Source organism: Fusarium tjaetaba (genome assembly GCF_013396195.1).
Source record: "Fusarium tjaetaba strain NRRL 66243 chromosome Unknown NRRL66243_c0000098, whole genome shotgun sequence".
NCBI classification, from domain to species: domain Eukaryota; kingdom Fungi; phylum Ascomycota; class Sordariomycetes; order Hypocreales; family Nectriaceae; genus Fusarium; species Fusarium tjaetaba.
In genome coordinates this window covers 45987-67877 of record NW_023501294.1, presented here as the reverse complement: position 1 = coordinate 67877, position 21891 = coordinate 45987, and the positions used below count along the sequence as shown (strand labels likewise).

General features: G+C 47.9%; 8 protein-coding genes across 8 annotated transcripts; 4 read left to right on the top strand and 4 right to left on the bottom strand.

The window, feature by feature from the left end:
* Nucleotides 1–72: 72 nt before the first annotated feature.
* Nucleotides 73–500, top strand: FTJAE_5203 (BNS1; the record flags this gene model as incomplete). The annotated part of the gene is made up of 3 exons (XM_037351686.1): nucleotides 73–200; nucleotides 254–340; nucleotides 395–500. The coding sequence occupies 3 exons, from the start codon at nucleotides 73–75 to the stop codon at nucleotides 498–500; spliced, it is 321 nt and encodes a 106-aa protein (XP_037207700.1).
* A 362-nt stretch (nucleotides 501–862) lies between these two features.
* On the bottom strand, nucleotides 863–2379 carry FTJAE_5202 (GTP-binding protein; the record flags this gene model as incomplete). The annotated part of the gene is made up of 6 exons (XM_037351685.1): nucleotides 863–1448; nucleotides 1498–1929; nucleotides 1995–2019; nucleotides 2072–2086; nucleotides 2272–2300; nucleotides 2351–2379. 6 exons carry the CDS (start codon nucleotides 2377–2379, stop codon nucleotides 863–865), a joined length of 1116 nt encoding a protein of 371 aa, XP_037207699.1.
* Nucleotides 2380–2701: 322 nt separating this feature from the next.
* FTJAE_5201 (pre-mRNA-splicing factor CWC2) lies at nucleotides 2702–3962 on the top strand (the record flags this gene model as incomplete). The annotated part of the gene is made up of 2 exons (XM_037351684.1): nucleotides 2702–3308; nucleotides 3358–3962. The coding sequence occupies 2 exons, from the start codon at nucleotides 2702–2704 to the stop codon at nucleotides 3960–3962; spliced, it is 1212 nt and encodes a 403-aa protein (XP_037207698.1).
* Nucleotides 3963–4041: 79 nt separating this feature from the next.
* FTJAE_5200 (urease accessory protein) lies at nucleotides 4042–4946 on the bottom strand (the record flags this gene model as incomplete). Its single annotated transcript, XM_037351683.1, has 2 exons — nucleotides 4042–4757; nucleotides 4808–4946. The coding sequence occupies 2 exons, from the start codon at nucleotides 4944–4946 to the stop codon at nucleotides 4042–4044; spliced, it is 855 nt and encodes a 284-aa protein (XP_037207697.1).
* A 289-nt stretch (nucleotides 4947–5235) lies between these two features.
* FTJAE_5199 (uncharacterized protein) lies at nucleotides 5236–7339 on the bottom strand (the record flags this gene model as incomplete). Its single annotated transcript, XM_037351680.1, has 2 exons — nucleotides 5236–7226; nucleotides 7282–7339. 2 exons carry the CDS (start codon nucleotides 7337–7339, stop codon nucleotides 5236–5238), a joined length of 2049 nt encoding a protein of 682 aa, XP_037207696.1.
* A 1337-nt stretch (nucleotides 7340–8676) lies between these two features.
* On the top strand, nucleotides 8677–13865 carry FTJAE_5198 (PEK GCN2 kinase; the record flags this gene model as incomplete). Its single annotated transcript, XM_037351679.1, has 6 exons — nucleotides 8677–8889; nucleotides 8967–11099; nucleotides 11154–11492; nucleotides 11549–12545; nucleotides 12679–13097; nucleotides 13149–13865. The coding sequence occupies 6 exons, from the start codon at nucleotides 8677–8679 to the stop codon at nucleotides 13863–13865; spliced, it is 4818 nt and encodes a 1605-aa protein (XP_037207695.1).
* A 1710-nt stretch (nucleotides 13866–15575) lies between these two features.
* FTJAE_5197 (ubiquitin-conjugating enzyme CDC34) lies at nucleotides 15576–16308 on the top strand (the record flags this gene model as incomplete). The annotated part of the gene is made up of 2 exons (XM_037351678.1): nucleotides 15576–15641; nucleotides 15700–16308. The coding sequence occupies 2 exons, from the start codon at nucleotides 15576–15578 to the stop codon at nucleotides 16306–16308; spliced, it is 675 nt and encodes a 224-aa protein (XP_037207694.1).
* A 680-nt stretch (nucleotides 16309–16988) lies between these two features.
* Nucleotides 16989–19965, bottom strand: FTJAE_5196 (uncharacterized protein; the record flags this gene model as incomplete). Its single annotated transcript, XM_037351677.1, has 6 exons — nucleotides 16989–17669; nucleotides 17729–17997; nucleotides 18049–19578; nucleotides 19626–19707; nucleotides 19758–19814; nucleotides 19873–19965. The coding sequence occupies 6 exons, from the start codon at nucleotides 19963–19965 to the stop codon at nucleotides 16989–16991; spliced, it is 2712 nt and encodes a 903-aa protein (XP_037207693.1).
* Between the last annotated feature and the right edge of the window lie 1926 nt (nucleotides 19966–21891).

Genomic DNA, 21891 nt, shown 5'->3' with positions numbered 1-21891 from the left:
TACTCTCTCTACACTCGAGTAATACGCTCTCACACGAAAGCCTCTACACTATCTTCTCACAACACTTTCATCATGTCAGCCAAGGTTCTCGCCGATAAGGACGTCAACGCTCCCATGATTGAGCAGCCAGTTACCAAAGACGTCAAGAGCATGGAGTATCATCGCCAGGTTCTCCAGTCCAAGATGGCTGAGGAAGAGACGTGAGTGATAGTGAACAACTTCAAACCAGTGCCAAAGTCTAACCTTTAAGCAGTGCCAACAAGTACGTCTCGCCTTCAGACAACATCATGAGCCCTTGCTCCGCAAAGATCAATGCTCTACGAAACAAGCACGCCAGCAAGTTCGTCACTCTTCCTCTTTTCTAACAACAACAATGAACTAACATCTTCTTCAGGGCTAAGCCTAAGTCCTTGTTCGCCCAAGCGAGCGCTAAGAAACTCCAGGGCGACAATCCCTTGGGGGCAAAGCCAGCACCAGCCAAGGCCGGTTTCCAGCTGTAAGAGAGTCAACAATACGTCTCTTCTTTCCAGATAATACATGTCCACACTTTATGGACACGGCTTCTGCTTTTGTTGGCTATGGATTACTAGCTAATGGTGTTTATTGAACCGCTGGAGGTCAGGAATACGGCGTTAGGGGTTCACTTGACATACACATACACACATTGTATTGGTGATACAGGTTATGGAAACTTTGGCTTGATATGATGCGATGACAGGGTTTGGCTCGCCTTTCTTTTCTGGTGGCCTTTTTATGTACAATTTTAACAATGAAACATGTCTTTGAGCTCTGAACTTGAAAAGATGAAACTGAGTGTGATAGTGATTTTTTTGTTTTGGCTTTATGAAGCTTGCACAGGTATCTAAGCCTTCCAAGCACTGACGATATACACCACATCTTCATCCGCCACAGGGTGTGCTAGACCAACTCTTTGAGGAACATGTCTTGCGCTAGCACCCCATACCAGCGCATACTTGAATGTGTCCTTCAGAGTCCTGTGAATGCGGTCACAGACATCCTCGATTGTGCTGTTACTGCGCACAATCAACGCCTCACCAAAGTCTGGTTCAGCACCCTTGCGTTTGGTGTAAATACGGATCAGCTTGAGCTCTTTCCAACATCTGTCCACAACATCCTGGATACCCAGGTCCAGCTCACAACTCATGACAACGGTATGATCCTCGCGTGCTAGCTTGTCCAAGAAGTCAAGCGAGACACTGTCAATCTTGTTGTAGACGTACAGACACTTGATGTACTTTCGATGGTCCTTCATGATAACATCAATGAAGTCATCGACTGTAGCGTTCTCATCACGAACAAGAACCTCACAATTCAGAATCTTGTAGTCGCGCAGGATGTTGTAAAGCATTTTCTCGTCCAGGTTCTTGGGAGGTGACTGGAATGTGATTTTCATGCCACCCGCTGTCTTGACCTTGAGGTAAATGTTGCTAAGGTCTCATATTAATAGCGATTCAAACTTGTCTCAGTTGAACTTACGGTGGTTCTCGGTTCAGGCGGATACCGACAGCTTCCAATTCAGCCTCGAGCAATGCTCTTTGTTCCGCTTTCTTGGTAGCGTCGAGAACCATTAGAATAAGGTCACTCGTCTTGGCAGCTGAGATTACTTGTCTTCCTCGACCCTTGCCTTCAGAAGCACCCTCGATAATACCGGGAAGATCGAGCAGCTGAATTTCAGCACCGCCATACTCGAGCACACCGGGAATGGCTGTCAAGGTTGTGAAAGCATAAGAAGCAACTTCTGACCGCGTCTTGGTGACTTTCGATAAGAACGTCGATTTTCCTACTGATGGGAAACCAACAAGAGCAATTCGCGCATCACCACTTTTGCTGACGTCGAAACCTGAACCACCGCCGCCGCCAGCTCCAGGACCAGGCTCTAGAAGCTGGGCCCTTAGTCGAGCAAGTTTTCTAGAATAATTAGTATAAATCTCTTCTAAGGCCACAGTCCTGTAGTCATGGCATGCCAAACCAACCCTTTTAATAGACCCAAATGATATTCTGGGTGCCGTTAATATTGCAACATTCAGAAATTATTTTTACGACAACATACCAGTCGCCTTGTTCTCTAAAAAGATATTAGTCGTTATTCATGAAGTCTTGTGAAGTCCTTGGGATGATTTGATATTCCTCCAACCTGTCGCAACTTTAAATTCAAGACCAACTGCTTCGATCTCGTCTTCGGGCAAACAGCACCAATTGTGCAACAAAGGGACAGAGTATGAGGTTTTCTAAGACCATAGATTTACTAACTTTGTGTCTTCTTCATCTCCTCCTCAATCCTGTTACTATGTCAGTGATGCCCCGCTACTGTTTTCAAGACTGAACTTACTCCTTGATCTTCTCCGTAATGTTCACCATATTTGCGGTACTTTGAGACGCTTTTGCGTCTCTAGAAACAGTTCAAAGAGGAAAATAAAATCAACAGAAAGTATAAACCGAGTTCTAGGCGCCAGATCAAGATCTAAATCATGAGTGGGGGTTGAGAGAGGCCTGATGAAGTCGTGGCAGAATTCGAACGAACAAGCTCCACAAGTGCGGGAGGTCTGTCTCACCGCCTTCCCTTTCTGACACTTTATTTCTCCCCAAAAATGGATCTTTTTACAGCCTTGCATCATCAGCACAGGCTTGTCGCGTTGCCATCACAACACCTTCTCAGGATTCATCTTCCACATTCGATACAATGGCCGATACAGCAGAGCAAATCGAAACGGCGCCGGTCGTCGAGCAAGGGCAGGAAATGGCGATAGCGACTACAAATACAGAGGTTGCAGCGCCAACTGGAAAGAAAGTCGTCAAGAAGATCATTCGCAAGAAGAAGCGACCTGCGCGCGCCCAAATCGATCCCGATTTCGTCACATCAGAACCTCCTCCTCAGACCGGTACAATTTTCAACATCTGGTATAACAAGTGGTCTGGTGGTGATCGAGAAGACAAGTACCTATCGAAGACCAAAGCGAAGGGTCGCTGCAATGTCGCGAAGGACAGCGGATATACCAAGGCCGATGGGATGCCTGGAAGCTACTTCTGTTTGCGCTTTGCGCGTGGCGTTTGTCCCAAAGGTCAAGACTGCGAATATCTTCATAGGCTACCTGGACCCTACGATCACTTTAACCCCAATGTCGACTGCTTTGGACGCGACAAGTTTTCCGACTACCGAGACGACATGGGTGGTGTCGGAAGTTTTATGAGGCAGAACAGAACAGTGTATGTCGGAAGGATTCATGTCACAGACGATATCGAAGAGATTGTGGCGCGACACTTTGCAGAATGGGGCCCTATAGAGCGCAGTAAGTTTCAATTCCAATATCCCAATTGACTTGTTGCTAACAGTTATAGTTCGTGTTCTCAACACCCGAGGTGTCGCATTCATCACATATGTCAACCAAGCCAATGCCGAATTTGCCAAAGAGGCCATGGCACATCAGTCTCTCGACCACGAGGAAGTGCTCAACGTTCGCTGGGCAACAGCCGATCCCAACCCTATGGCGCAAGCTCGAGAAGCGCGCAACATCGAGGAGCAAGCCGCTGAGGCTATTCGAAGAGCTCTTCCTGCAGAATTCGTCGCTGAAATCGAAGGCCGAGATCCCGAAGCTAGAAAGCGACGGAAGATCGAAAGCAGCTATGGTCTTGAGGGATACGAAGCGCCCGATGAAATTCACTTTGCTCGGGGTACTCAGGCAGTAAACCCCCTGGGTCGAGAGGGTTTCGAAGTGGAATATCAGGAACGGCCAATGATCGAAAACGGAGAGTCAGGTGAACCACCGGCTCAAGTTGAGGAGCAACAGCCTCAAACTCAACAAGAGACTGGTGGCATCTTCTCAGGCAGCACCCTCGCAGCTCTCAACAAGGCCAAGGTCTCGGTGGCATCGAAACCGAAAGCAGCAGCCACAACAGGACCTTTGGTGGCATACGGCAGTGACAGCGATAGCGATGATGAATAGGGACAAGGCGTTTAATTGATATTTAGAAATGCATAGATATTTTGTATTATAATAATGATACCACAAGCAGCATACGACATCAGCTGTTGAAAATTCTAGAGTACAATGTTTCATGCCGTCCAATCCATAAATCCATTAGAGGCACGGTTTGCCCAGCCTCCTCAACGGGAGTATTCCACTCTCGATCGATCATGTCGTCGATCATCTTCTGCACTTGCTGCCCAGCCAATACCTTTTGCGCCTGATAGGGACCAAAGACACTGGCTCTCACCGCAGCAGATATCAACGCCTTAACATGACTGAGCATAAAGACATATGCTGTCTGTCGCAAACCTAGTCCCACAAGCGCGCATATCGCACCAAACAGCGGCGCCAGATGCGCAGACACCAGAGGCACTTCCTTCTGACTTTCGCACCTTAACATCGCTGCAAATTCCCTCAATGGCTGCCCATCAACATCTGGGCAGCTGGCACGGAATGACCGCTCCCATATTCCTAGCAGCGCACGACCCTGCGCAACGCTCGCACGTCGACCAACAGTACAAATGATAGCGGCATCGAGCTGATCATCTAACTGAGGAAGAGACTCCGGGTCGCGGTGCGCGGCTAGGACAAAGGGTAGCGTTGTCGCGGCGAACGATGAAAGGGATGAAGGAAGAAAGGAGGCAAATGATGCTGAGGCACGCGGTTCGTGAGCAAGATAAGACTCGAGACCACTGCTAAAGGCAAATGAGCCTAATGGAAGTGCCGAGTCTGAGAGAAGAAGTAGAAAATGAGTTGTCGAGGCTAAATGAGCTATGAGTCGTGAGTTATGGTCCTTATCTATAGATTGGGATGAGTCTTACGCTCTGTAGCCATAGACAGGGGTGGCGAAGGCAGGACTTTGTTGAGACGCGCTTTAGCATCCTGAAGACGTTTTTCTAGCTGAAAAATCTCATCTTGAATAACATCAGCCGCATCTGGGGTCAGGACTTGTGAAGGCATCATGAGTTTAGGTATTTTTAGAGGTTAAGCTGAGCGTCAAAATAGCTCGTTCAGAGATAAGACCATCGAGGTTTAAAAAAAAAAAAAACTACTTATCAAACCATGACAACCATCCTCATGTAAATCCAACAATAAGAATTCCTTCGAGGAAAACCCCCTAAACTCCACGCGAATGCCAATCCAATTCAGTCTTTTTGACTGGAAGACAAACAATTGTCAATAGTCAGGGTATTCCACCTCACCTACTCATATCACACCCAAGGTATTCATCGTATGTACATTATCATTCTCAAGGTCGGACATTCTCCTTATCATATGCCTTTCTTCCACGCGCTCGTTTCTTCTCCGCCATTCTTTGTTCAATTCTTGCAATCGCAGCAGCTCTACGCTCAGGCGGCAGCACGCTCTTTGGCGCGTTGGCCGTCAATGCGCTTTTGTTGGAACCTGGGGCCCCTACACGTGCATACTGGTCGTGGAGTAAGTCGATTCTTTCTTCAGGTTTCTCGGCAGATGTAATGCGCTTCGAGCGAGCGATTGACTTGGCCAGCGCGGGCAGGTCAGGCGCGGCGATGTCTTCCAGGCCAGTTCGGCCGGGAGTCGCACCTCCGTTCTCAATCCGCTTGGTGATTTCTTCGCCAAGATATGCCCTATTTCTTGGTGATCGCGGAACAAATGGCTGCCATCTAGGCCGGCCAATGTCTGGCTTATCACCAAGACTTGACGATACTGGTTTTGACGTGCCGATATCCGATCTAGTAACCTTTGGCACAGCATCTTCGTGAAACTTTTGGCGTAATGAGGGCACGTTTGGGTCTGTGGCCTTGAGCTCCATGGTCTCATTGCCAAACTCGGTCAAGTCAAAACTTCGTCGTTCCATATGCCTTGGATTCTTAGGGTTGTCACCCACATCGATGTTTCTGGGCTTTGAGGTCTCGTCTGCCAGATGCCCCGAGTCTGTCTGAACATGCCAGCTCTTAGGCCGAGTTGCGTTGTCTTGCTGCTCAGGAGCATCATTGTCCCCAGCCTTGAGGATCCTGATTTCCTTCTTGAGTTCCGCAATCTTAGTGTGTGCCCGTTCCAAAACTCCATTTGTGTCCGCATTGTGGGCTTGAGTTTCATTACGATAGGCTTCGAATTCTTGTTTTAGTTGTCGTAGCTCCTCATCTTTCTTCTTGTTGTCTTCTCTTGCTTCACGAAGCTGGGCGCGCAATTCCTGTGCTCGTGAACTTTCGCGCACCGATTCAACTTCGGTTTTTTCTTGTGTAGTCTTCGTCTCGTTCATTGCCTCGGCCTTGGTAGCACGCTTCTCCGCCGCTCTGAGCTGACTCTTCAGAGAAGATATCTGCTGACGAAGTTCGCCAACTTCCTTGACCTGCATTCGGGCTCGCCTCAGTTCGCGCTGTGTCTCGATAAGCGTTTTCTGCGTCCTGGGTGATGTCGCTTGTCGTCGCTTGCGGTCTTTGGGATCGGCATCGGCATCGTCTTCCCGCTCTCGAAGGAACTCCTCAAGTTGGTCCTCAAGCTCTTGGACGCGTGTTCGATACTGCACAGCCAGGGCTGTCTGCTTCGTGAGTGTCGATAAAAGCTCGGAGCTGACTTCGTCTGATCTGTCGACTCGCTTCGAGGCTATCTTGGAAGCACCTTCGGCAATCTGCCTTTCCATCTCAATCACTTTTTGCTGTTCTTCCTTGAGCTTAACTGCGAGCTCAATTGCCTCGGCATCCTTTTGTTTGGCATATGATTTCGCCAGTTGCTTGTACTTGAGGAGCTTCTCCATTTCGGCCTTGGCGTCTTCGTGGTATTTCTCAAACTCCTCCTTCCAATATCTGCCCGACTGCGAATGAGGCTCGTTAAGATCAACCGTAATGTCGTGTGTGCAGTAGTCCTCGTCATCAGCTTCTTCCCACTCATCTGAAGAGTCATCCTGGTCTTGCTGTGTTGTGTTCTTCTGATTTACCGATTTGGAGGCCTTTTCCAAAGCGTCGTTTAGCCGGGTTCGTTGGCGCGCTTCTGGCTCCTTGCTGAGATTGTTATTCTTCTTGACGTCTTGTCCAAAAGATACGCGCTTTCGTCTCGTAGTCCCGGTACCTGGGGTCAAAAGGATCCCTTGTGGTCGAGGAGGGGTCCGAGACATTTGAGCTGTCTTGTCATTTCTGTCTTTTGCTACAGCTCTTGTACTTTGGTTGGTAGGTCGTGCTGGAGTTCCAAACAATGCACTCTTGAATGCTCTAGCAGCGAAAACAGGCGCGGGGGTGTCGGGCTGGTCAATTTGGGTGGTATCTAGTAAATGAAGTCAATGAATTTTATCTGCTATCGTGTCTGCGTGCATACATACCTCCATCATTGACCGGTTCTGGCGCGTTCTCGCCGCGTCTCAACATCCAACCCAACATCTTGCGGCACGTTGCGCGTAAGCGGAAATGCGAATGCGAGTGTCAGGCGCCCGATTAAAGAGGGAAGTCCTTCGCATAAGCGATCACAAACGTTTGAGTAGTAACATTTATCCTCCTCGTCGGCCGTGTTATGTTGTTGACCGTCTAATTGTGGCAGGATAGGATTGGATGAAATTGGTTAATGTCAATGTTGACTTTCGTTTTCAATGTTTACTTTCACCCGTCGCAGATCAAAGACGCCAAAGCCTCTGGCGCCTCTGTCCCACCAGGGCCTTCTACCCAATAAGAGCCACGCTAGTGCCAAAATAGAGGGGCCAATCCAGCTAATGCAAGATATCAGTCTCTCTGCAGCTAGATTACAAGCTATCATGACTTGGGATCTATGAACATGGGAAGCATTGCTGAGATGATGCTCAGACTTGAATCTACCTAAGGAGTAAGTTTTCCTTTTATGAAGTGCCCCGTGTTCCCTATTTTCTTTCTGGTGATCTAATATTGAAGTGACATCTAATCAGTGGAGTCTGATGCACGACCTGGACTATAGCGCTCGGGGAACAAGAAAATATCAGAATCTAATACAAGATGTCAAAATAAAGTCTGCAAAAGTGATCCTAAACATGGCAAAGATATCCTAAACTTGTGCCAATTTACCTAAGTCTTTTTATCATTTACGATCAAGACCCTCCGTTTTCTTTCCTCCCTTACCTAGTGTAGGGACCCCTGGTGGCCCAGGCGGTAGCTCCAATGGAGCACTCAACCTAAGCAATTAAGCTGAGGTGGCCGCCACCGCAAGAGCCGCAGCGGACCCCTCATCAGCCCTGTGGCCGCCTGTAATTCGATGAAACGACACCGCCTTTGTAAATGGGCGTCGCCAATTGAGTTGGCAGCATCAAGAACTTAAGATGGAACCATGGATATTAAGAGATCCCTAGGACGAGGGGATTCAAGGGATATAGTATAAGTAGAATAGTTTACCTAAATTCTGTCTAATATTAGACCTAAAGCTTAGAGTAGCAAGTCTAAGCTTATGATGATATTTAGATAAGATAATCAGAACCTTAGGATACCTGGATTGAGCATCCTCAGGTCGAGATGATTTCTTGGTAGGGGTGCGAGGAAAAGAGTGGCTCCTACCTCCCTAGTAGCTACTAACTACCCCGCCGTGCCAACGTCAGAAGGGGATTTCGTCTTCCTCCTCTACTTATCTTTCATCCATACCTTGGATGTCCTTTTAAAACCCTTCATACAAAATCGTTTATCATTTCAGTATTGCCATCATGGCCTCTTCCCTGTAGAAGTCGCAGCTTTTGCTGTGACTTCCTCCTCTTTGTGCAGACATGGCGGGGAAGCAATCTGGGGTATGGAACACGCCCTCGGGTCTTAAGAATAACAACAAAAATGAGTCAAGTTTCCCGGGCTTGCTAGCTGCGAGCCCGGAGGTCAACAACAAAATCGAATATGGAGAGCTACAACAGAACGAACTACTGGCCCTTGAGGCTATCTACAGCGACGACTTCGTCATGCATACCGGAACTCAGAACGCCTGGAAGGTAACCTTTGAAGAACCCTTATTACCTTATCGAAACCCGTCACCTTGGCCAACTTTGAAGCTCACGACCTATAATAGAAGTCAGAACCGCATTTTGATATCCGGATAAAAGCATCATCGGATGAAGACTTTGCTTGTACGCTAGGTTTTGTCATGACTGCAACTTACCCAAAGTCGCCTCCTCTTATCACGTTGAAGAACTACGACCTCAAGGACGTTACAACATTCAAGATCCAGAAGTACCTAGAAACGAAGCCAAAGCTATTCGCGCAGGATGCGCAAGAAATGATCGATCAAATCGTCGAAGGAGTACGTGATATACTCGAGGATGCTGCGCAAGCGAAGGCAAACGGGAAGCATCTACCTTCTCTCGAAGAAGAACGAGAGCGGCACGAAGCTTCCTTGGCGAAGTTAGCAGAAGAGAAGAAACGAGAAGAAGATCGAAAGAAAGAAGAAGCGACGCAAGAAGAAGATCGTATCATGGCCGAGATGCTCCAACAGCAAGTTGAACGACAGAAACGGACAGCCAAGGAATCAAAGCGTCGTAACGGCGGCAATACGCCCCAGCAATCTTCAACAAGCTCAGAGACCGAAGAGATCATCGAGTTCGAGCAATTATGTAACGCTACGGATCAGTCAGGGAATACCCTCGTCTTCAAGGCTATCACAGGCAAACGCCACCTTAGGCAGGGACCTGTATCCACCGTTTACGAAGTCCGACCTGTGCTGGTCAATGGGCAAGGCACCCTGCCTCTGGCACTGAAGCAGACTGTTATCCGTAACACAAATAAGGACACGAAAGAGTTTAAGCTTCAGCTACAAAGTCTCGACTCTCGTCTTCAGGATCTCAAGTCTGTCAAGCGAGTTCATCATCGTCATCTTGTGGAGATTTTAGGATTTAAGGTCCAGTCTGGGCCTTCTACTGATCCTGCTGTCTCGAGTATGTGTACTGTAAACGTCTTGTCTCCATTAGCCGAAAAGAATTCTCTAGAGGAGTTTTTGGAGCTTGCGATACAGGTTGCGGATATTGGCAGAGTGCGTTCCTGGACGCGGGATCTGCTTGATGCCCTCAATTTCCTTCACAACAAGAATATTGCACATCAAGATATTCACCCCGGGAACATTCTGCTGTTCCGAGAGCCGAACGGGCAAATCGTCCCCAAGATCTCAGATGCCTGGTACCAGAGAGAAATTCACTCTATCACTTCCAACAAACCCGGTCTTCCAGGATTGAACACCGCCAAGTCTGCCTACTGGCTGCCCCCTGAGATTGCTGGTGCATCTAAGCCCTCGTATACATTCAAGACTGATATTTGGGATTTCGGCGTTGTGTTCATTCAGATGATCTTTGGCCTTGACGTGCTACGAACATACTCATCACCCAAGAATCTTATGGAATCGCTCACTTTGTCCCATTCGCTGCATGAGTTAGTCAACAGGTTCTTCAAGGAAGATAAACAAAAACGGCCTCGAGCTTTTGAGCTCGGATCCAGCGAGTTTTTAGCCACTGATGCTCCGGTTCTTTTCCAAGATTCTCCTGCAGTTCCGTCAACAAGCTCTGCAGTATCTGCACAAACCCTTCCGGTAACGCCTCGACATGACTTTACTACTCACCGAGGTCCCGCGTCATCGCGGTACGCAGAAGACTTCATTGAGGAAGCCAGGCTAGGAAAGGGCGGGTTCGGAGAGGTGGTAAAGGCTAGGATGAAACTGGACGGCCAGATTTACGCCATCAAGAAAATAAAACCACGCTCCCAAGCTAACCTTACCGAGATTCTAAAGGAAGTAAGGCTTCTCTCTCAGCTTAACCATCCTGCGGTTGTCCGATACAATACCGCATGGGTTGAAGAAGCTCCTGATCAAGCCGAAACTGAAGACGATACATCAACAGGATACTTTACCGAAGAGAACACTCAAGGAACTGGGTCTGCTGGTATTGAAATCGAATTTGCTGCCAGTACAGGGGGGCTCGATTTCATATCATCCAATGCCAACGTCGACTATAGATTTGAGGACTCTGAAGACTCTGATGAAGACTCCGATGAAGACGAGTCAGAGGAGGATGATGATGATGATACAGAAGATGAGATGTCTATTCACAGAGTCTCTTCGCCAGATAAAGAAAGAAACGCGATGTTCCAGCGACGAGCTCGATATCAGCGTTCATATAGAACCATGCTGTACATATCGATGGAGTATTGCGAGAAACGAGTAAGTAACACAGCCTGGTAACATCTCATACACGTAGTTGCTCACGATTGCCAGACCCTTCGAGATCTGATCGCAAGGAACCTCTACAAGAATTCTCCTGAAATTTGGCGCCTGTTTTCTCAGATCCTGGAAGGATTGGCTCATATCCATGGGCTTAGCATCGTCCACCGTGATTTGAAGCCGGAAAACATTTTCATTACTAGCGACTCTGATGGCATTGACAATGTGAAGATCGGCGACTTTGGACTCGCCACCAGCGGACAATTCTCACTGGAAAAAGCAAACGGAAATACTCTGGAGACAGACGATATGACGAGAAGCATCGGCACTGCATATTACTCCGCACCTGAAGTGAGGTCCACGGTCAACGGCATATATAGCACGAAGGTCGATGTAAGTGGACGGGTGGATTAAATTCAGACGTTGCCGTCTTGAGCTAACGAAATCAGATGTATTCGCTAGGCATCATTTTCTTCGAGATGTGTTATGTACCTATGATAGGTATGCAGAAGGCCGATGTCCTTGGTCAGCTTAGGAGGCCGAAGCCAGTGTTACCATCGGACTTTAAGCCCACGGACAAAGCTCCTCAAACAGAAATCATATTGTCTCTGGTTAACCACAACCCAAAGGAAAGGCCCTCAAGTACTGACCTTCTCAACAATGAAGAGCTACCTATTCAGATAGAGAGCGTCAGAGGTAGACAGACTCTTGCTATACTGGCAAACCCAAGCTCGCCATATTACCACAAGACGCTTTCGTGGCTATTTTCGAAGCGTATGGACCCTATTGAGGATTACACTTGGGATATGTCAGCGAGGTCATTGAGTCCACAGGAGCTTCTCAATCAAATCCTGGTTAAGCAAAAGCTTATTTCGATCTTCCGTAGTCATGGCGCCCTGGAGCCCCCCCGAAGCAGCATATACCCACGGACATCACATTATGGGGACAATGCTGTCCAACTTTTGACCCCGAGAGGCAAAGTGGTGCAGCTGCCCTACGATCTCACACTGGGAAATGCAAGGACGATGGCGTATTTCGATCCCGTAGTTGAGCGATCTTTTGCCTTTGGCAACGTTTTTCGGGACAAGAACGATGGAGGCCACCCACTGATGTTTGGAGAGGCTGATTTCGACATTGTCACCACTGACGCCCTGGACTTTGCTTTGAACGAAGCAGAGGTTCTCAAAGTGATGGATGAGATCGTCCACACATTTCCTTCCTTGTCCACAACTCCTATGTGTTTCCATTTGGGACACTCAGATCTTTTGCAGCTCATCTTTGAGTATTGTGGGATAAGCCCTGCAAGTCGACGTGCAGCGGCAGACGTGTTGAGTAAGCTGAACATCCACAACTTTAACTGGCAGAAGATTAGGGTCGAGCTGCGGTCACCAACTGTAGGTGTTTCGGCTATAAGCGTGGACGAATTGCAGAAATTCGACTTCAGAGGTAAGTGAGCTAGGGGGAAATAAAAAACGACCCCTCGAGCGGTGGAAGGCCAGCGGATTTTGGTGCATTAGGGGTCGTTTATTTTCACCCCCACTCCCCCCCCCAATGAAGCTTCAGAGCTAACAGCGAATAGACACTCCGAACAAGACATTCTCCAAGTTGAAGACCCTTTTTGAAGGCAGCAATATGTACCAACGAGCTTCTCCCACAATCGCGCATCTGAAGGAAGTGATTGAGTATTGCAAGCGTCTAGGCGTAGGAACAAGGATCTATATCAATCCTTTGAACAGCCTGAAAGAAGCATTCTACACAGGTGGCGTCATCTTTTCATGCATCTATGATAAAAAGGTCAAGGATGTTTTTGCTGCTGGCGGTAGGTATGATCAACTTATCAGAGAATTCCGACCTAGGGCTGGTGGCCAAGTTCGAGAGAAACATGCAGTTGGATTCAGTTTGGCATGGGAGCGATTGGCAAAAATTCCCAAAGCCGGTGGGCGATCGTTCTTGAAGAAACCCGAGGACGAATCAAGCGGAATTTTCAACTCTCGACGAGTAAGTCATTCACATAACCATACGCGCAACACTTGCTTACTGATATGATAGTGTGATTGTTTGGTAGCTAGCTTCAGCGCCGCTGTGTCGAGATCTTTAGGTACCGAAATACTTCAAACGCTCTGGGCACACAGCATCAGCGCTGAGCTGGCCAAGGATGCCAGATCCCCCGAAGACCTGTTATCGAAGCACCGAGAAGAAGAATATTCTTGGCTCATCATCATCAAGCAGGATGCAATGTTGAAGATCAAAACCTTGGGACGAAAGGACGTGCCCGATGCAGATATACCGACAACACAATTGCTTTCTTGGCTTCGTAACGAGATTCGAGAACGCGATTCAAAAACAGTGGTGAAACTTCGCGGCAACAGCTCTACAGATAATGGCTCGAGCGAAAAGGAAGAGCAAGAGGTTCGTGTGTTGGTGGCACAAACACGGAGCAAAAAGTTCAACCGTAGAACGGTTGTGGAGCAAGCTCAAAGCACTGCGAGCAGCTTGGTACAGTCTTTCCTTGATGGCCCTATCTTGGCCATCGAGACAACAGATCAGGTCATGGATCTAATCCGCGGGACCTGCCTCTCAGAGGTTGATGGCTGGCGACAAGTCGAGCAGTCGGTGACGACTACGGAAAGGAAATACATCCGTGAGATCCATGATGAGCTGGATAACCTGCGATTTAAGTATCAAAAGAAGAGCGAGGGGTCGCGACACGCATTCCTGTACAATTTTCGGTCAGGTAACTGCGTATATTACGATCTTGGGGCCTAAACTTAGGGTTTTGACATCCTAAATTTTAATAATATTTACAAAGCTTCTCAAAGATTATGATGAGTTCATAAAATTTATAAAATTTATACTAAAGTTAGGCTAAAGTTAGGCTATATGCACTAGACTCAAGGAAATTTGAGGAATTCTTCAAAAATTCTAAAGATTATGATGAGTCTATAAAATTTATACTAAAGCCAGACTGTATGTACTAAACTCGGTCTAGATTTGAGAAACTTATGATGATATTTGCACAGTTTAGACAAGAGACCTACGGGACGTACTCATCATTGTCATATTTTGAGGTAGTTCAAGAGAGACACAACAAGAAACACAATTAGCCCTCCTGAATCCTGCATATTGTTTTAATATGAATCTCACTTGAAACGTTGATGATACACTGCGATAAGGAACAAAGTCTAGATGCCAATATGTACCGAATCGGCCCAAATACGCATACAGTAGTACCCTAAAGCCGGCTGGAGAGTTCGTCGATCAGGTACAATCATATTCAAGGCAAAGAAACGAAAAGGAGGCACGTTCCGATTCCACAGCCATGGGATGTTGATCACCTGTTTCTCCAATTCCTATCTGAGATGCACTTTTTAGTACCGTCAATCAAATGGCTGTAAAGGACGGGAATGAAGACGGGCAGGGCTGGAGCGGACGGGAACGGATACGTACCTAAGCGTGATCATGAGGTGGGGCGGGCCTCAGGGAGGTACATAAGGAAGGTGTGGGGTCAAGGGACCGACGTCAGTTTTTCCCGCCAAAAGGGAAAGGGAAAGAGCAGGATGTACCTAGACACGAGACGAGGGGCAAACCAAGGTAGGAGCCAGGAGACTGGAGCCAGAATCAGAACCAGGTGGCAGGTGCAAGTGGTCACCGGCCGACTTAGATAGAGTGGATTCCATGCTCCGGTCCCCGGATGAAGGCGGCAAGACCGAAGTGAATGACTCTCTACGCACTCTTATTAAGTAAGGTCTTGATTGAATACCTACCCAAGGTAGAGAAGGTAATTGATTTACTAAGCCTCTTTCTACTCTTTTACCTCAATGTCCATTGAGTTTTGAATAAGAATAGAAGGAAAAGACTACAAAAGGGTCATCCCCCCCTTTTTTAAATACTTATTCTTCTTTTGACTTCCTTCTTTTCCGCATTCGTCATTACTGGAAGTCCCAAACCTCAAACACGTTTGCTATCAAGGTTGCCTCATTGTTAAGCGATACCAGTAAGCCAACAACCCCTTCAATAGGTAAACAACAAACAAACAAACTCCTCCCTCCCCCGTTGTCAACCCCAAAAAGAGGGCGATATCCAAACAAAACTTGCCAACAAAGCAAAGCAAAGCAAAGCAACACCAAGGGAAGCGAAGCGCCTGCCGGCTTCTTCTAAATCCAAACACCACCTTGCTCAACTTTTGCACGTCCAATCGCCGAAGCCGCCCCTCCTCGACCGCCCTTTCCGTCCAGCACAGCGCAGCGCAGCACAGGCAGTCAATAAACTCCCCTTTGCCGCTGGCGCTGGCGCTGGCCTGACTTATTAAGCCCGGCCCAACTCTTCTACACTTTCAACTCACAACAACCAAGTACCTCACCTACTCGGCAACTTTCGGTCTTTTCAAACACACGCTCGCTTGGAGGACTCTTGTCGTTGGACGGGCGAAGTAGCGCACGCGCACCTAATTACCTTGGTTATCGATAGTCAGTCATCATGGCGCAAAAGAGACTTATGCAGGAGCTGCAACCCCTTCAGAAGGAGAAATGGGTCAACATCGAGGTATGTCGCTTGGTATACCATGGAAAACATCGTCTAACATGATCGTCTTTACTTCAAGCCCGACGACTCAAACCTTCTGATCTGGAAGATCGGTCTCTGGGTCGTTAACCCCGACAGTGTCTGGCACGGAGCCTACCTCAGGGCCGAGATGAAGTTTCCAAACGATTATCCTTACCAGCCGCCCAGCTTCAAATTTCTCACCAAGAACATCTGTCACCCCAACGTCTACACCGACGGTAATCTCTGCATTTCCATCCTCCACAAGCCGGGCGAAGACGAGCAGTCAGGCGAGCTGGCCAGCGAGCGTTGGAATGTCCTCCACGGTGTCGAATCGGTCCTGCGATCCGTTTTACTCCTCCTCGACGATCCCGAAATCAACTCACCCGCAAATGTCGATGCTAGCGTCCTCTATCGCGACAACAAGACCGAGTATAACAAGCGAGCAAAGGACATCGTTGATAAGTCTCAGAAGGATATCCCGTCAGGGTCGAGGATGCCCACTCCCTCCGAGCTCGCACCTGCGCCACAAAAGCCCATTGATGATGATGCCGACTTCTGGAATATGACAGACGAGGAGGAAGACTTTGGCGGCAGTGATAGCGACGAGGACATGGAAGACTTTGATGATGATGACGAGGATGACGATGATGTCAGAGATCAGAAGTAGACTTCCCCCGAAGGCCATATATTTCTCAGCGTGGCCAGGACGAGCGATAGGTTGGCTACTTTCCAAGCCTCTTACCTTCTACACCATTTCGCGACCCCCTCTTTCATCTACAGTACTATGGACATAGCGAGGTTATTTTATTCCATTTTTAAGGCGTTCCAGATGCGCATACTCGGTACGGGACGAGCATTGCAAGCATCGAGCGATACGGACATTGAGGGAACGCAGGAAGACTGGTGGTCTCTGTTATATGCGTGTTGTTTACATGGAGTAAGGGTGTGTTTATCAGGCGTGCTTTCTATAGACAGAATATACAACTTACAAAGATTCACTTGGTGCCATAGTGAGGAACATCTGTTGATCGTATTCCCTATCTTGTCCCACTCACTTGAAGAGAACGCCGGCAGTAGTACAAGATATTTCTAGTGCTGGTATTGATAAAGAACTCGCTCGACGGCATGCTCTACCTGGTCCTGACTAGGCTGCATGAGCAAAACCCAAAACTCCATGCGCTCTAATGCTATTCTAATGACCATGCTATGTAAGCCAGCCAACCCTTTGTCGAATGGCGCGCCGTCTTCGCCTGAGAACCAAAATAAATAAATAAATGAATAAAAGAAGAATGTTACCCCTTACCAAGCAAACGTCGGCATTCGTGAACTCTCATCTCTCCGAGCCACCTAATGTTTCTCATCTGGGATGTCCATGTCCATCAAATTGGGTGATTCCGCTCGCATTGATGGGTTCCTCGACAATGACATAAAAGGAGGCGGCCTAGCCTTCTCTTGCATCTCCGGACTTCGAGGCTCCTCCGCAGCAAAAGCAGTGTTGGTGTCTGAGTAGTCGGCCGTTACTGTGCTCGGTGTCATGGTAGCTGATGTGGGCTCTGTCGGAGCTGTTGAACCCTGAGTGCGGCCTGTTAGTGAATCTGGGATGTGGCCTTCCATAGCAGTGAAGCTATGGACGTAATCCGACATTTCAGTGCCGACTCTTTCGTCGTCATCAGGGAGGAAAGGGTTGTCGAATCTGTTTCTATCATCATCACTACCGATCGAGGCACGATTGCTGTCCATCGAAGCACTGCTATCAGACCGATGCTTTCTCTTAGAAGGCGAAAATGACGAATGCGGCGAGAGAGACGAGCTAGACTCAAAATTAACCGTCTGCTTGGACTCGCTGGCCGTGGATTCTTCCTTAGATAACTCTTGACGGAAAGCTTTATTTTCCATTTTGATAAATCGTTCCAGTTGGGATGATAGATGGTCTTTGGGCGTCCTAAGGGCGTCTTCCGTTGCGTATATCAGCATTGGTTTCTTGGTATCGTTCCAGATATCGACCAATACTGCGTCGATAGATGTTTTCTGCAATTGTGTTGGCAAGACTGATCTCCTCTGCTTCAATCAATATCATGTTCACTTACCTCGGCTCTAACGGGCTCATCTCCGGAATAAGGGGTATAAGCCAGCCTCCACCATTGATCTCTTGGTTTGGTCTCCTCGTCATCAAGGTCTATCAGATCTGCTTCCTCCCGTTGGCAGACATATAAGACGGTGGGCGATGCAACTAGTCCGCGGAGGAGATACCTTTTGCAGGTCATGGGTTTCGGACGACTTGGTTTATCCGGTACTGTAAGGAGTTTCCCCAACGCTCGCTGTTTGGCTGCGATCTGTTCGAGTTCTGCATCGAGGCCTAAGGCCATTTTAGCCACGGGCGTATAAGCCTTTCAAGGCCAAGACTTACCTTTCATTTTTGTCTCAAGGTCCACAAGTAAACTCTCCGAATAGTCCATCACATCTGTGACCTTCTGAGATTCCAGATACACGCTGTCGTCTACATCTGGAGGAGCAGTACGGTAGTCGGGGTACTTATCAGTATCGAACCCCGACTTCTCCAAAGTCTTGAATCGGAGGAAGTTTTCCAGATAACTCCTGTATCCGTCCCACTGATCGATCGCTTTTTTCAAAACTGTCTCCTTATCATCGGTTGCACCACCCCAAGTGTTCGCCAAGCTAAGAAGCTGGGCTTTCTTGTCCTGAAGACGTTTCATCTGTTCCTTTGTTTGGCACCACCCTTGCTGGATTCGACGTGCCTCCTCTTTCCTGCTAATGAGGTATTTTTCTGGGTAGAATTCCAAGGGAATTTCGAAAGAATCGCTTGGCCCATCGCCAGTGGTATCCAACACCAAAATATCGCCCATCTTTTTGAAAAATGCCATCTTCGCTCCATCGTGTATTTTATCCAAACCCACGGTATCACTCCACATGACGTGATCAAGTGCCTCGTACAGAGTTTTGATGCAGTTGTACTCATGTTGGAAGTGCTCTATCTCGAGAAGGCCAAAGACTGCGACTTCTTCTTCAACATCTCCGTAGAATAGCGACACTCCAGCAACTTGCATCATTGGCTGGGTAACATCAGTGTGTCTTTTGCCGAGCGCCTCATAGAATTGTTTCTCCGCGCCCTGTGTGTCAGAATCCGCCAAAATATCTGCCAGAACAGATATGGAGCCATAACCACGTTCGGTAGAGTCAAGAAACGCCATCAATCGGTGTACTTCGTCCTCAAATTCACTGCCGCTCTTGTGCAGATTGGGGTCTGAGCTGCCTTCTTCAGCCATTCTTGCCAAAACCTCCGGTGATAGAATCATCTGTCCTCGCCACCAGTCATTATTACAGCCGTATGTGGTAGCAGGCGATCCAATGCCGAGGAGTATGTTCCGTGCAAGAGGAATTTCATGCAGAATTGTGAGAAGCCCGCCGAGGCGATGTTTACCACCTTGCACACTGCTGATTACCAACATCGCGGGCGCGCCTGGAGCTCTCTTTCGCGTCGACGGTGTAAATTCATTCACGGTCCTCTCCCTCGTAGGATCGGATGGGACAATGGCCCAATCGGCCGCCACATATGTTTCGCGGTTTGCAGGACCAAAATGAGGAGGCGATGGCTCCGAGGTTCCTATAATGCCGGACTCGTGATGTGACACCGGTAGTCCAGCTTCTTGTGCTGACTCACGAATAGCTCGTTGTATGTCATCATCCTCCTGGGCTTGGCTCTCGGGAGCGCCTGTGTGTACCCTGGTTAGCGCATGTGCATTGGGGCGATCAAGAGAGTTACCGGGCACATGTGCCGCAGTCCAGTCCACCATCGTACCCAGGGGAGATCGATTGTTTGATCGTGAAGGAGGTCTCGAAGGAGCGCCGTACGCGTGTGACTCTGACGGAGGAGTTACGCCTTGAATGACGTTCTGATCGGAAGACTCGACATGGAAGGCTATGGGGTCAGTTGACGTTCGGAGGGAAGCGCAATAGTTTACTGACTGATACCAGTCGTATTGTCGTTACCGTCTCGATCTGCGGTGAACATAGAATCGTCCCAAAGCTGTTTATATTTTGCTCGAAACTGCAATACGATCAGCGTTCGCTGCGAATCGGCCTTGAGCATGTTCGTACGCTTTGTTCGTTTTCGTAGAATTGGCCGACAACCTTCTCGGGGTCCCAGTCACTTTGCTGTCAAGTAGGTATGTCAGTCACAAAGCTCACTTTGAGGGGTCTGCCCTGTATTAACCTTCAGAGCTTGAAGAATCAGCTCACGATCGCCTATAGGGTCGAGACTCGTGAATTCGACCACACGATCTATTTTGCCCTGTGAAGTCTCCATGGCTGGGGCTGAAAAATCAATCGTCTTCTGTGAGTTCCAACAAGCTCAGTCTATCGATCGGAGACTCCTCCCACCATGAAGGGGTGCCAAAGAGCTTATTTCGATAGGTGTTGTCGGATAAAGATAGAATGAGGCAAACAATAGTCTTGGCTGTTTCCTCTAGGCTGATGCTGGTATTGATGACTATGTTTTTGACGAAACACGTTTGCCGGATGTTTGTTGTATTGAATAAATGACGATCTAAGCGATGAGCTTCCGCAGTGTACAAGTACAGTTGCGCTGGATTGTAGTGGAGGGGTACGTACTAAGAGATAAGATAAAGAATTTCTTGGCGTGGACTTACACGTGCCATCCTCCAACTTGGGCAATTCGAGGTAGGTAATCAACCTTAATAATAATAGGTAAGCAAGAGACATGAGGTAGAGAGTACCTTAACGTTAGAACTACTCTTTTCTTCCATATAGAAAGGAATGACCTCAGCGGGATCGGTAATTTATATTTCCTTGATTTATGACTGCTTTGACAATAGCCCCACGAAGCAAATGGATCCAACCAACTCCGTCGAACAATCACCCTTGAGCAACCTAATGATATTGTATAGTAGTCAAGCTCCAAGTATAGGTGCTGAAGCAGCTACTGCCCAGATGTGACGTATGGAACTGCTAAGATTTAAAGTGACTGTACAATTGAGCTGCTTAATTCTTCCCCTCGAGTTACCCCAAAGTCGTATAGCACTCGAACAATAATAAAAAATCTGGATGGCCAAGGTCCCCTTAGAGGCATAGTGCGTGCTACACAGGAGACCCTAACACATAAATATCAGATCTTTACATATAAATACAAAATGCAATTAGCCAAAGAAGCTATTAACACATACTGGAACCGTTAGAGCATCTCAGCCATGTGTGTTAAGTTCAGAGGTTAGAAGGTTCTAGAAGCTTCGACCATGGACCAGGGTTGTCAGGAATAGCTGCAGCTTACAACGGGGAAACGTAATCCGCAAGTCACAGTAACAAACCTCGATTCACGACAGATCTGTGCAATGTCTCACAGAGCACCAAGATGGTAAAAACATCACAGCATGGGTACACAACCATACAAGTCATTCAGGCAATCTCATAGCTGGGCTTTATCATACATAGTAGATCCGCTCGAGCTTCCAGCAACCATCTTAAGCTCCTAGTTGGGGCTCTCGAACTGGATTTCTGGCGTCTGGGGCGTCTTCTCCACCACGGCTAGGTATCGTCATAGGTCAATTATCCCTGTCAAGTTGTCAGGTATCGACAGATTGAGCCCGACACGAGGACAAGAGAGCATGACCCTTGAGGATGTGGTGTAGGTAGTTTCTTGGAATTGATTTTGGAGAACTCTGCAAAGAGAGTGTTCCTAGTGATTCCCTGCGTAGACAATACAGTCGAACAAAGAACAGACGACAGCAGCAGATGTACAGGTACTTCTCGTTACCTATTCAAGAGATATCCATCGATCGACCCGACGTCACCCCCACCCACCGTAGTAGACTGGAGGTCAGCCAGCCTCTATTCCATATCAAGTTCCTTTCACATTGCGGTGTCTTCTTCCCCCTACACTTTAGAAGCTTCCACAAGGTCCCATGCCCCAGTCTTTCCCAGCAGTGGCTTCTGGAGATTGTCATGGTAGCATGGCGTAGTGCTTTCTCGACCTTGACTCTGAAGCGTCACTGGACTGATCTTTTAATCCTCACCTGCGGATTCCCACTCCATCTTTTGTAAACTTACTCTTGCACTAAAACATCCCCTCTCTTTAACCTCACTCACATCACATCACCTCATTCAACCTACAACGAGACCTCTTACTGAAGCACACTTTTGGTGTTTGTTTTTCACTGTTTCAACAAACGATCAACAATAAGCAATCCTTGACATTGCCACCCATTTCTTCTTTGTT